At 44.0% G+C, this 14,048-nt stretch overlaps 1 protein-coding gene across 1 annotated transcript in view; it reads left to right on the top strand.

Moving 5' to 3' along the window:
• LOC311134542 (membrane-bound transcription factor site-1 protease-like) overlaps positions 1-7,992 on the top strand; it is a 41,163-nt gene extending 33,171 nt beyond the window's left edge. The window contains exons 10-23 of the mRNA XM_084168242.1: positions 758-909; positions 1,998-2,159; positions 2,314-2,458; positions 2,564-2,752; positions 3,120-3,292; positions 3,530-3,645; positions 3,841-3,997; positions 5,001-5,125; positions 5,270-5,347; positions 5,550-5,690; positions 5,832-5,963; positions 6,053-6,179; positions 6,389-6,519; positions 6,746-7,992. Coding sequence (XP_084024368.1) covers positions 758-909; positions 1,998-2,159; positions 2,314-2,458; positions 2,564-2,752; positions 3,120-3,292; positions 3,530-3,645; positions 3,841-3,997; positions 5,001-5,125; positions 5,270-5,347; positions 5,550-5,690; positions 5,832-5,963; positions 6,053-6,179; positions 6,389-6,519; positions 6,746-6,951 — 2,034 coding nt within the window. The 3' untranslated portion in view covers positions 6,952-7,992. The remainder of the gene's footprint in view (positions 1-757; positions 910-1,997; positions 2,160-2,313; positions 2,459-2,563; positions 2,753-3,119; positions 3,293-3,529; positions 3,646-3,840; positions 3,998-5,000; positions 5,126-5,269; positions 5,348-5,549; positions 5,691-5,831; positions 5,964-6,052; positions 6,180-6,388; positions 6,520-6,745) is intronic.
• Positions 7,993-14,048: the final 6,056 nt, after the last annotated feature.

Below are 14,048 nucleotides of genomic sequence, written 5' to 3'. Positions count from 1 at the left end.
GGTCTGTCTGCCCAATATAAAGGCTCAACTGGCAGAGGAATAAAGATTGCATATATACCAGTTTCATTTGTAGACCAGGATGTTGACAGCTGTGCCATACAGATTGCAAAATAGTTGGGAAGAGATTTCTGATGTACCGAGTCCATGGTACAGGGTGTATGAGTTGATATATAAAACTACGGAAGATTCAAGACTTTGTGCTTTTCAGCTAAAATTATTGTACAGAATTCTTGCCACCAACAAAATGTGGAATATTTGGTGCATACAATAATCACAGCTCTGCAGATTTTGTTGTGAGGATACAGAATCAATAGATCATTTGTTTTGGTATTGCCCTCAGGTAGCCTGTTTCGGGTCTCAGGTTCAGGAATGGCTGAAAAAGCATAACATTAATCTAAAATTGACCCTAGAAATAGCATTGTTGGGAGATCTGGAGAGACCTGGTCTCTGAACTGTGGGGAGATCTTGGAGGGCGGTTGGGAGCTTGGGCCAGTGGCTGATAGGTCGCTGGTTCGGGTCCCCGTTTTTGACCTTGTGGGAGATCTGTCGACGTGCCCTTGAGCTGACCCTGGTTGCTTCTGTGGGTCGCTCTGGATGGGAGTTTGTTAGATGACTGAATGTAATGTTGAGCGGCTTCACTGCTAGTAGATTGTATGTTTTAATATTTAAAAATAAAAAAACATTGTCTGTTTTTTTCCATGTTCTCCTCTCTCACTCACTCTTTATTCAACACGATTCTCTCTGCCTGCTGTTTTAGGAGCTGCCTGGGGGGTATGGCAGAGTGAAGCCTGACGTTGTGACCTATGGCTCTGGGGTGAGGGGCTCAGGGATGAAGGAGGGCTGCCGCTCTCTCTCAGGAACCAGTGTAGCATCACCTGTAGTGGCAGGCGCTGTGACCCTACTGGTGAGGTGAGTTCTCACAATCAGTACCTTTACGGGTTCATTTATGTTTGTGTGTATGAGTATAGTTTGTGTGTATGAAAAAGTTGCTTGTTCCTTGCCTGGCTGTCTACACCTCCCTCTTCCCCTGGCCCCTCCCTCCCACATGCTCTTAGCTCTCCCCCATGCTCTTAGCTCTCCCCCACTTCCTCCACAACACACACACTCTCTCACACACATACATATATGTTATTCATGGTCAAACTTTGCTTTGTGAGAAATACGTTGCTGCTTTTTATCTGTGAGCAGAATAACTTTAGAACATAGTGTTACAAGGAGTGGCTGCTGCATTCCCTACCAGAGGCATGACTACTTTTTACTGAAATGCTGAGACATGGCTAATGGTGAACATACTTCTATAGTCTGCCAGCAGTTTACTCTCAATTTATTTGGTTCAATAATTACCATTGCAACATATCTCAATGGGTTGTCATACATCTTGTGTCTGTAAACATTATGCTACTAGCTAGCTACAGCCTAATGTATAGGGCTAGTAGCATTAAAGCACAGTATCAGTATCTGAAGGAGACATCTTACTCAGCAGCATTTCTCTTAAGAGACCATGAACACCTCATTTGCAGTGTTAGTGACATAGTTATCAGCTGATAAATTGCAACAACTGTCTTCAGGTTCAAGATGCAGTTACAATTTAACAGAAATAATGTTTGTCTGTGTGTTGTGGACCATTTGGAATAAATGAAATTGATAGCTATCCTTCACTTCAAAACAACAAGGACACAGACATTTAACAGAATCAATCTACTTTCCCTCCAGGGAAGGAGCTGACACACTTTCACTTTTTCTCTCCACTTCTTATGTTTGTATCTCTTAAGATCCAGACCGATTGACTTCTCACGTCTCTTACAAATGGGTTTATTGCACCTAAATCTCCATCTCTCCGTCTCTGTTTCTAAAATCTCATCCCTCTTTTTCTCATAGCAAGCTGTTGAGTCAGATGGAAGCTCTCATTTGCTTTTTATTTCTCATCTTTATTGATCATTGAAACACAATGCAAAGTTAATGTAATAGTTGTTAATCCAGCTGTGTCCCTCCTACAGCACAGTGTTGAACAGAGAGCTGGTGAACCCAGCCAGTATGAAGCAGGCTCTGATCGCCTCAGCACGGAGGCTCCCTGGAGTCAACATGTTTGAACAGGGCCACGGAAAACTGGACCTCATCAGAGCCTACCAGATCCTCAACAGCTACAAACCCCAGGCCAGGTTCTACACACACTCATCATACACTCTGTTTACATAGTATTCACTTTGTTATATGTTCACTCTTTTTACTTATTGAAAAGGTTCTAGCAATGTCCAGTGGTCCTCTTTCATAACTAACCTGATCTCATGTTGATTTGATCCTGTTTGTCTTTAGTCTCAGTCCCAGCTACATCGACCTGACTGAGTGCCCCTACATGTGGCCCTACTGCTCCCAGCCCATCTACTACGGTGGCATGCCCACCATCGTCAACGCCACCATCCTCAATGGCATGGGTGTGACTGGCAGGATTTTGGACAAAGTACTTTTATATAGAAGGCTTTAGGTCTCATGTTCTGACATGCTGTGTTCTTTTAGTTGGATCATCCTCCCGTTTGGTGACATTCTCCTTTTTTGTGCTGTCCAGCCCATCTGGCAGCCTTACCTACCACAGAATGGTGACCACATTGATGTGGCAGTCTCCTATTCGCCAGTCCTCTGGCCCTGGGCTGGATACCTGGCAGTCTCCATCTCTGTCGCCAAGAAAGCTGCATCATGGGAGGGGATTGCCCAGGGTCATGTGATGGTGACCGTGTCCTCGCCTGCTGGGAATAATGTGAGTAACAACCAGGATATGTTTAGCATATTTACCGTATCTCACCTTTCACTGTTTTTTTTATGTGATTTCTGTAATCTCACACTGACATCCTCTAATGTAGATTTTTAACCAGAGAGCATCATATTTAGATACTACTGTTAGGGTTAGCGTTATCAAGCTACCTGCTAGCAAAATAGCTTGCTGTATCCTGGGTCAATAATATGCCATTTAACAGACGCTTTTATCCACATTTTTGTGTATGGGTGGTCCCGGGGATCGAACCCACTACCCTGGCGTTACAAGTGCCGTGCTCTACCAGCTGAGCTACAGAGGACCACCATCAATGGTTCAATGTTCTGACCCTCATTGTTGTGTAATTCCTCAGTCTGAGGTGGGTGGGGAGATGACCTCTACGGTTAAACTGCCAGTCAAGGTGAAGATAGTGCCCACTCCTCCTCGTAGTAAGAGGGTTCTGTGGGACCAGTACCACAACCTGCGCTACCCGCCTGGCTACTTCCCTCGAGATAACCTGCGCATGAAGAATGACCCACTGGACTGGTGAGTTCTTTGGGCAACTATTTACCTCAGTATCACTGTTTATTTTTAAGAGATAATATTAGGCTGTTTCAGGTGTACTGGCTATTTGGGGTCATTGCAGTCTGCAGTGCAACTCTTAAAACGTGCCTATAGAGGGTGCCATAGCATAAGAGCAAGCCAGACCTTTTTCCCCTTTACAATCATAGCTTTTTTTTGTGATTGGTGTCTTGATATTAGCTTTGTCTGAATCATTTGTAGGAATGGAGATCACATTCACACCAATTTCAGGGACATGTACCAGCATCTGAGGAGTACGGGTTATTTTGTGGAGGTCCTGGGTGCACCCATCACCTGCTTTGATGCTAGTCAATATGGTGAGAATATTTTTGCTCTCTTTGTCAGTTGATTGTGATCTAAAATATTTTAGAGAGGGATATGGGGGAGCAGCACCTGAATGAATGGCTTCTCATGCTGTCATTGCTTACAGCAGTAGTTCCAGTGCCTCTGCATGCATAGCAGAGATTATTGTTTTTCTGTGTCTCGGTCTGACATTTTCTGTATGTGTTTAGGGACATTGATGATGGTGGACAGTGAAGAGGAGTACTTTCCAGAGGAGATAACCAAGCTGCGGCGAGACATTGATAAGGGACTGTCTCTCATTGTCTTCAGTGACTGGTACAACACTTCTGTCATGAGGAAAGTAAAGTTCTACGATGAAAACACCAGGTAGGTATTATAACCCCACTTTGTAGCTTCTCTGAATCTCTCTCATAAACTAAAGTCCTCATTCAAACATCAAAGGACAGACAGGGCATCAAGCCTCAGCATAACCTGTGTCAATAGGGGACGGCTGTAGCCTTGAGGTTAGAGGAGTGGGCCAGCCGGTTCGAATCTCAGTGTTGATGGGGTGTAAATTCTGGCGTAAGTAAGCCGGCAATCTCAGGTGTCACCTACTTGCGAGGGACTAATCCCCTTAAACTGCTCATTGGGTGCTGCACTGCGATTGCCCTCTCCAGCCTGTTTGTGTGTATATCAAAGGGGTTGGGTAATGAAAAAGCAGAAGACAAATGTCAGTTTTGTATGGACTAATAAAAGTACATCTTATACTTACCGTAAAACTTACATTAATGGGCGTTCATTTGCTTCAATCACTGAACACAACAGGCGCTTAGAGACAGGCTTCTACAGTATTTGAGCCAGGTGTCCATTTCCTTAATGCACAAAGTTTTTGCTTAGTAAAATGTTGAAAAGACTACCACACTGTTTATTGTGATTAGTATGACCAGTATAAACATTATAATAAGCAATCCATCGCAGATCTGACTTGCAAAGACTAGGCTGCCTTATCATATACCCCCGATTTCGCGCTTCAGAGCTATGTCTATGGTAACCTCATAAACAATTAATTTAGACCCAGCGTTTATTTGAAACAGGCGTTTATTTGCTGAAATGTGTGCCGATGCCCGGCATATTAGCATAGACATGACATCAGTCAAAACAAGATATGGTATCAATAACAAGATACGAGCTGAAATGAGCCACCTACGATTCCCCACAAGGCAGCTTGTTGTCATTGTTGCTAGCTATCAGACCATCCAGAATCATAGCAACACACTGCCCCATCGACGCGTGCTCATCGTTTTCGTGACGTTGTCAGCTAGCCCATCTATGTTGTACAGGTGGCCTTTCATTTGTATCCCCTCTCATGGGTTGAATATGTTCTCCTCAGGCAATGGTGGATGCCAGACACAGGGGGCGCCAACGTACCAGCTCTAAATGATCTGATCTCTGTATGGGGGATGGCCTTCAGTGATGGGCTCTATGAGGGAGACTTCACCATGGCAGACCACGACAGTAAGAACACACACGCGCTCACACACCCTCATTCACTCGCTGTGTCACTCATTTGTGTGTAAATCTAGAAAATGAATCAAGGTGAGATGGATTAATACATGTTATATTATTTAGTGTAATGTTTAAACTCGTCTGTCTCCTCAGTGTACTATGCATCAGGCTGCAGTATTGCAAAGTTTCCAGAAGATGGGATTGTGATTGCCAAGACCCTAAAGGATCAAGGTGCAAACACCCACTTCCACAATACACCTGACAGCGGTTACCGTGGAGATGTTCCCGTGGCTGTATATTCTCGTGTCTCTCTCCTTTCTCTCATCTCTCTCACATATTCACTCCCCCCCCCCCCCCACCCACATATTCAATCCCCCCCTCTTTCTTTCTTTCTTTCTTTCTTTCTTTCTTTCTTTCTTTCTTATTTCCTCAGGGCTGGAGGTCTTGAAGCAGGAGACTGTGGTTGTGGATGGTGTTCCCATACTGGGAATGTACCAAACACCGTCTGAAGGGGGAGGTCGGATAGCCCTTTACGGAGACTCAAACTGTATAGATGACAGTCACAGGCAGAAAGGTAGAGACCCCGCCTGCATTTTCAGACCTCTAAAACCATATTATCTGAGAAACTGTCAGTTATTGAAATTTGTATGATTTGAACTTATCGGAAATTATCAGTTGGTGTGGTTTTGACCATTGTGTTGTGTTCCCCCCATAGACTGTTTCTGGCTACTGGATGCTCTCCTGCAGTACACCTCCTACAGCATGACACCTTCTAGCCTCACCCACTCCAAGAGCAGGGTGGCTCCTCCCACTGGCACCAACCACCCCCTGCCAGAGAGACTGGAGGGTAAGACAAACACTAAGCCCTCAAACATATCCAGCTCAGCACTTGTGTTTCAGCTTTACATACTTAGTTGCTATCCCTCTCCTCCACAGGTAATCATCTATATCGGTACTCAAAGGTATTGGAGGCTCACCTGGGAGACCCAAAGTCACGCCCACTCCCTGCCTGCCCTCACCTGTCATGGTCCAAGCCACAGCCACTTAACGAAACGGCACCCAGGTGTGTGCCAAGTCTCTAAGCCATGTAACAATGTCCCTACCCCCTGAAGTGTTATTCCTTTGGTTAATTTCCATCTCCTGGCTTTCCTTTCATTTTCTATCAAACATATGGGGAGATTATGTTGAATACACTCTCCTTAACTGTTAATCTCCTCCATATTGATAAGTACAGTGTCGTAACGCGCATCCATGGCTTTATTTGTTACACAGTAACCTATGGAAGCACCAGAAGCTGCTATCTATTGACATGGACAAAGTGGTGCTGCCCAACATCAGAAACTACAAACCTCAGGTCCGGCCTCTGTCTCCTGGGGAGAGTGGAGCCTGGGACATCCCTGGAGGTGAGAATACATACCGAGTAGCATTATCACCTACTCAATCGCTCAACAGCACATGTTTCAGATGTACTGTATTCTGAGTCCGTTTGTAAAATGCACACAAACTGTTTAAATATCTAAGAGATCTGTTTTTCTGTCTATTCATTGTCCATTTTGATAATGCTACTATGTGCTGCTTTCTGCCTCCAGAGTTACTAAGTGACCCCTGACACCCATGTCCTCTCCCCAGGTATAATGCCAGGCCGCTACAACCAGGAAGTGGGCCAGACCATCCCCATGTTTGCCTTCCTGGGAGCCATGGTTGTGCTGTCCTTCTTTGTGGTGCAGCTCACCAAATCCAAAAGCAAGCCCAAACGACGGAAACCCAGAGTCAAACGTGCAACTTACCTTCAGCATCAACAACTGGCACCAACAGGCAAGAACCCCACAGTGTGAGGCTGCCTTCCCATCCACCACAGACTATTGGGCCACAGTACACAAGGCCCTGAACTCTGGAAGACTATGCTCCCCTGAGATGTTGAGACTGTATGTGTGCTTCTGCCTTTGAGTTGGGGCTGTTGGATGAAAAAGATTAATGGGCAGTTTGTTTGTCTGACTTTGAAATATGCAGCCTACAAACCCAGTCAATTACGTTTTCCACAGGATCTTGCCTCCACTCTTCAAAGGAGCTTTTCATTCCACTGACCAAACAGAGTTTGATTGAAATGTCTGTCCGCTATTCGCATTTATTGAATCTGCATCGTCCCCCGATTGGCCTCTCATCTTCCCTGTGTTCTTTTAAAGTCAGATTAGGTTAACTGGATTGAATTGATATATTGGGATCCTTATTTAGGACTTGCTTTCTCTTTTTGTTCAGGCGATTATGGGGTTGCTTAATTGGTTGTCTTGTTTGTTTTTATATTTTGTATAATGAGCTCTGGTGAGGCATTCTGTTAATAACCATCATGATTTAACTGTCAAAGGAGTAGCATTGGCAAACTTCAAATTAATTATAAAGCGTAAGCCTTGGGTCCCTTGTTTATTGTTGTAATGTTCTAATATCGAAGATGACCCACGCATCTGTCATCTATATACTGACCCCATCCCAAATGGGAATGATAGGCAGCATCTGAATTGATGAAATGATATGGTGTCTATCTTTCCCATTCATTTGGCATTGAGCCATGTAACTGGGTGCCTGGATGGATCTACACAACAGATGGCTATGGACGTGGACCAATCTTCGTAATAAACGACTTGAGGCCTGAAAGTGTCTGACAAACTTTTAAGTGGGCTATCAACATATTTGTGGCAACTGAAGATTCATTTCATATGCCGTTGTTGATGAAACTGTTCTTCAGCTAAAACAAGATGAATGGCCTTGTCATGATCTGTCAGCATGAGTGAGTGGTTTACAAACCCTCTCGGTAAAATAGCTGTCTTCCAAAGTGGCTACATTCTTGATCAATGATCAAATAAAATATTTTACCTTAAAGTAAGTCATGGTCAAACAGTTTTCTAAGGACAACTCTCGCATTCCTCATGTACGTTGGTGTTTGAAACTCTGTCCCACACAGTGTCATTGTTATATATGAAAAGAGTGAATGCACCTGTTGGGATTTTCTACAGAGCTGCATTTTGATAAAAGTGGTTCACATATCAGAATAGCTGTATATAAATGATCTCGGTAGTGTAATGCCATACCAGCAAAACCAGAGATGCTAATACTTCCCATCCCAGTATAGCCTGCCTCAAATTCCATCAGAGCTGTCTGAGGATCAGTCTCCTTGTTGCCCATTCAGTCGCCCCTTTGGTTGTGAAGTAGACTAATTCCATTAAAGGTGATGGGGGCCGGGCGGTCCTGCTAAAGCCCCAGCTTGATCCACTTTTAATGGGGGAGAATAGCCTGTGAAAATGTCACTGGTCCCTCTCGGATGACAGCCCACAATGGATGCTAATTACCTGGAGAACATGGGAACTGACCCTGTGACCAGTTATCTGTGGTTAAATGGATTTTAAAAAATCTTGTCCTAAGCGAGGTCACATGCCCTCTTTTCCCTTGGAAGGTTCCCAGCAGCCAGGAAAAGTAGCCAACGATTTCCCCTGCTGACATCCCCAAATATGACAGTAAGCAAACTCATACCTACAGGCTTCACCACAACAGACCTGAGGGATATACTACAATTTAAGCTAGATCTACTCTGGGTTTTCTAAAGCTAGCCAGCTTCAGTTAGCTTCACATTCCAGCTCAGGCTTCATCTGTACTATGACGGTGGATATTGCTTGTCCGCCTGCCTCTAACTCTAGCAGGCTTGTAACTGCGTGTGCATGTCACACGTGGCTAGTCGAACACCGAACTCTTCATTGAGACAATGCTGAAACATCAATCCAGGGGCATGTCAGTGCCACATTTTCATTTGTGCCAAAATCAAAATGAAAGAACAGTTATCTTGCAAATTCAGCAGGCTATGGTGTAAAAAAGGCTATTAGAAGTGCTGCAGTTTAAGCTTGCTTGAGTTAGCGGCAGCTGCATGATCAATATCCTCCTTCGTAGTATGGATGACGCTTGAACTGGAACGTGAAGCTAACTGAAGCTTGCTAAATTTATAAAAGCCTGAGTAGATCTAGCTTCAATCGTAGTATACCCCTCTGAATGGCAGGGACCTTGGCCCCAGTGATGTACTGGGTCATCCACACTGCACCACCCTCTGTACCGTGTTGCGGTCATGGGCGGTGCAGTTGCCATACCAAGCGGTGATGCAGCCAGTCAAGATGCTCTCAATGGTGCACTGTCGTGCCCTATTCACAACTGTGTGGACCATGTTAATTAAGTCCTTATAATGATATACCCACTTATAAATGCCTCAATGTTACGTCAATGTTTTTAAACGACCCAAATATATACTGTAAAGCCTCAAAACATGGATACAATTATACATTTGATATCATGGGTGGTCAGTGCTTGCATCCATAGCTCGGTCTATGAATTTGAGAGTGGTTACACTTTTTTCTAGCCCCAAGGACGCTTTTATTGTTTCAGTTAAGGATTCTAGTTAAGTAATTAATATTGGGCACTAACAGTTTGTACATGTGTTAATTCATGAAGGCAAAGATTATCTATCATATTGACATGATAGTCGAGTGACCGCTCTAACAATGGAAATACAGTGGGGAGAACAAGTATTTGATACACTGCCGATTTTACAGGTTTTCCTACTTACAAAGCATGTAGAGGTCTGTAATTTTTATCATAGGTATACTTCAACTGTGAGAGACGGAATCTAAAACAAAAATCCAGAAAATCACATTGTATGATTTAAGTAATTAATTTGCATTTTATTGCATGATATAAGTATTTGATCACCTACCAACCAGTAAGAATTCCGGCTCTCACAGACCTGTTAGTTTTTCTTCAAGAAGCCCTCCTGTTCTCCACTCATTACCTGTATTAACTGCACCTGTTTGAACTCGTTACCTGTATAAAAGACACCTGTCCACACACTCAATCAAACAGACTCCAACCTCTCCACAATGGCCAAGACCAGAGAGCTGTGTAAGGACATCAGGGATAAAATTGTAGACCTGCACAAGGCTGGGATGGGCTACAGGACAATAGGCAAGCAGCTTGGTGAGAAGGCAACAACTGTTGGCGCAATTATTAGAAAATGGAAGACGTTCAAGATGACGGTCAATCACCCTCTGTCTGGGGCTCCATGCAAGATCTCACCTCGTGGGGCATCAATGATCATGAGGAAGGTGAGGGATCAGCCCAGAACTACACAGCCGGACCTGGTCAATGACCTGAAGAGAGCTGGGACCACAGTCTCAAAGAAAACCATTAGTAACACACTACGCCGTCATGGATTAAAATCCTGCAGCGCACGCAAGGTCCCCCTGCTCAAGCCAGCGCATGTCCAGGCCCGTCTGAAGTTTGCCAATGACCATCTGGATGATCCAGAGGAGGAATGGGAGAAGGTCATGTGGTCTGATGAGACAAAAATATAGCTTTTTGGTCTAAACTCCACTCGCCGTGTTTGGAGGAAGAAGAAGGATGAGTACAACCCCAAGAACACCATCCCAACTGTGAAGCATGGAGGTGGAAACATCATTCTTTGGGGATGCTTTTCTGCAAAGGGGACAGGACGACTGCACCGTATTGAGGGGAGGATGGATGGGGCCATGTATCGCGAGATCTTGGCCAACAACCTCCTTCCCTCAGTAAGAGCATTGAAGATGGGTCGTGGCTGGGTCTTCCAGCATGACAACGACCCGAAACACACAGCCAGGGCAACTAAGGAGTGGCTCCGTAAGAAGCATCTCAAGGTCCTGGAGTGGCCTAGCCAGTCTCCAGACCTGAACCCAATAGAACATCTTTGGAGGGAGCTGAAAGTCCGTATTGCCCAGCGACAGCCCCGAAACCTGAAGGATCTGGAGAATGTCTGTATGGAGGAGTGGGCCAAAATCCCTGCTGCAGTGTGTGCAAACCTGGTCAAGACCTACAGGAAATGTATGATCTCTGTAATTGCAAACAAAGGTTTCTGTACCAAATATTAAGTTCTGCTTTTCTGATGTATCAAATACTTATGTCATGCAATAAAATGAAAATTAATTACTTAAAAATCATACAATGTGATTTTCTGGATTTTTGTTTTAGATTCCGTCTCTCACAGTTGAAGTGTACCTATGATAAAAATGACAGACCTCTACATGCTTTGTAAGTAGGAAAACCTGCAAAATCGGCAGTGTATCAAATACTTGTTCTCCCCACTGTACATGTCCTCAAAGATGGAAGGCAGGCGGGAGAGGGCAGATACAGGTGTGAACAACAGACACAACTCTGATATAAAGTTGTTTTTCTTCAAATTTGCCAAAATGCCACGTGCGCCCACTTATATCAATGCATTCGTAACAACCTAACTATTACGACACTTCTATTAGCTCAAATAAGCCTTACATAACAAATGATACATTTCATTTTTTGTTGACCAAATTAAACTCTCATTGACCTTTGACCCGGTCCGTGTACATTTTCTTATTTTGATTTGAGTCAAAACGGAGAGTGGAAAAACTGAAAACGGCTGGGTTACTGGCTACAGTCATGCTAGCTGGTAGTGAAGCTGCCTGGCCAGAGCTACCTGCTGCAGAAAGGTCAGATTTCTCCATTACTTTCTGTAGCTAACTTACAGTAGCTAGATCTTCTGCCGGCTGATGGTGTTTATTGACTGAGTAATAATGAACAGCAGTTACTGTAAATGGTTACCTATCTGGCACTTTGCATAGCTAACTTAGCCTATTGCTTACACACACACAACAATATCCAATTAAGATATAGTCAGTGCTGATGTGTAGTGTATGCGTGTGTGATTCTGAATGTTCCTGCAGGAGAAAAGCACAGTATGGCATCTCAGCTGATCATCATGAACTTCATGTAGTTACATTAGCCAATACAGTAAGTTAAAATATGCCTTTTTATTGTTATGGGTATACTTCACAAACATCCTTTCCTGCTCACTGAAAGGCAGACATAGGCTATACTTCTCTGAATGTATACAGGTGTAGGATCTTAATTTGATCACCCTGTTGTTGCTGGAGGAAATGCAAACTTGTAGTGTATTCTAGGTTTAAAAAGGCTTCTAAAGTTTGTAATTTCCACTTCAAAATGTCAGACTTGACGAGGTGTTATGGTGTGGGAGTGCTTTTCTGTGAGATATACAGTGGGGAGAACAAGTATTTGATACACTGCTGATTTTGCAGGTTTTCCTACTTACAAAGCATGTAGAGGTCTGTAATTTTTATCATAGGTACACTTCAACTGTGAGAGATGGAATCTAAAACAAAAATCCAGAAAATCATATTGTATGATTTTTAAGTAATAATTTGCATTTTATTGCATGACATAAGTATTTGATCACCTACCAACCAGTAAGAATTCCGGCTCTCACAGACCTGTTAGTTTTTCTTTAAGAAGCCCTCCTGTTCTCCACTCATTACCTGTATTAACTGCACCTGTTTGAACTCGTTACCTGTATAAAAGACACCTGTCCACACACTCAATCAAACAGACTCCAATCTCTCCACAATGGCCAAGACCAGAGAGCTGTGTAAGGACATCAGGGATAAAATTGTAGACCTGCACAAGGCTGGGATGGGCTACAGGACAATAGGCAAGCAGCTTGGTGAGAAGGCAACAACTGTTGGCGCAATTATTAGAAAATGGAAGAAGTTCAAGATGATGGTCAATCACCCTCGGTCTGGGGCTCCATGCAAGATCTCACCTCGTGGGGCATCAATGATAATGAGGAAGGTGAGGGATCAGCCCAGAACTACACGGCAGGACCTGGTCAATGACCTGAAGAGAGCTGGGACCACGGTCTCAAAGACAACCATTAGTAACACACTACGCCGTCATGGATTAAAATCCTGCAGCGCACGCAAGGTCCCCCTGCTCAAGCCAGCGCATGTCCAGGCCCGTCTGAAGTTTGCCAATGACCATCTGGATGATCCAGAGGAGGAATGGGAGAAGGTCATGTGGTCTGATGAGACAAAAATAGAGCTTTTTGGTCTAAACTCCACTCGCCGTGTTTGGAGGAAGAAGAAGGATGAGTACAACCCCAAGAACACCATCCCAACCGTGAAGCATGGAGGTGGAAACATCATTCTTTGGGGATGCTTTTCTGCAAAGGGGACAGGACGACTGCACCGTATTGAGGGGAGGATGGATGGGGCCATGTATCGCGAAATCTTGGCCAACAACCTCCTTCCCTCAGTAAGAGCATTGAAGATGGGTCGTGGCTGTGTCTTCCAGCATGACAACGACCCGAAACACACAGCCAGGGCAACTAAGGAGTGGCTCCGTAAGAAGCATCTCAAGGTCCTGGAGTGGCCTAGCCAGTCTCCAGACCTGAACCCAATAGAAAATCTTTGGATGGAGCTGAAAGTCTGTATTGCCCAGAGACAGCCCCGAAACCTGAAGGATCTGGAAAAGGTCTGTATGGAGGAGTGGGCCAAAATCCCTGCTGCAGTGTGTGCAAACCTGGTCAAGACCTACAGGAAACGTATGATCTCTGTAATTGCAAACAAAGCTTTCTGTACCAAATATTAAGTTCTGCTTTTCTGATGTATCAAATACTTATGTTATGCAATAAAATGCAAATTAATTACTTAAAAATCATACAATGTGATTTTCTGGATTTTTGGTTTGCAGGTTTTCCTACTTACAAAGCATGTAGAGGTCTGTCATTTTTATCATAGGTACACTTCAACTGTGAGAGACGGAATCTAAAACAAAAATCCAGAAAATCACATTGTATGATTTTTAAGTAATTCATTTGCATTTTATTGCATGACATAAGTATTTGATACATCAGAAAAGCAGAACTTAATATTTGGTACAGAAACCTTTGTTTGCAATTACAGAGATCATACGTTTCCTGTAGGTCTTGACCAGGTTTGCACACACTGCAGCAGGGATTTTGGCCCACTCCTCCATACAGACCTACTCCAGATCCTTCAGGTTTCGGGGCTGTTGCTGGGCAATACGGACTTTCAGCTCC

The sequence above is a fragment of the Coregonus lavaretus genome (assembly GCF_964263955.1).
Source record: "Coregonus lavaretus genome assembly, chromosome: 9".
In the NCBI taxonomy this organism is placed as follows: domain Eukaryota; kingdom Metazoa; phylum Chordata; class Actinopteri; order Salmoniformes; family Salmonidae; genus Coregonus; species Coregonus lavaretus.
Note: the sequence above shows the minus strand (reverse complement) of the source record. Positions and strands in the feature narration are given on the sequence as shown.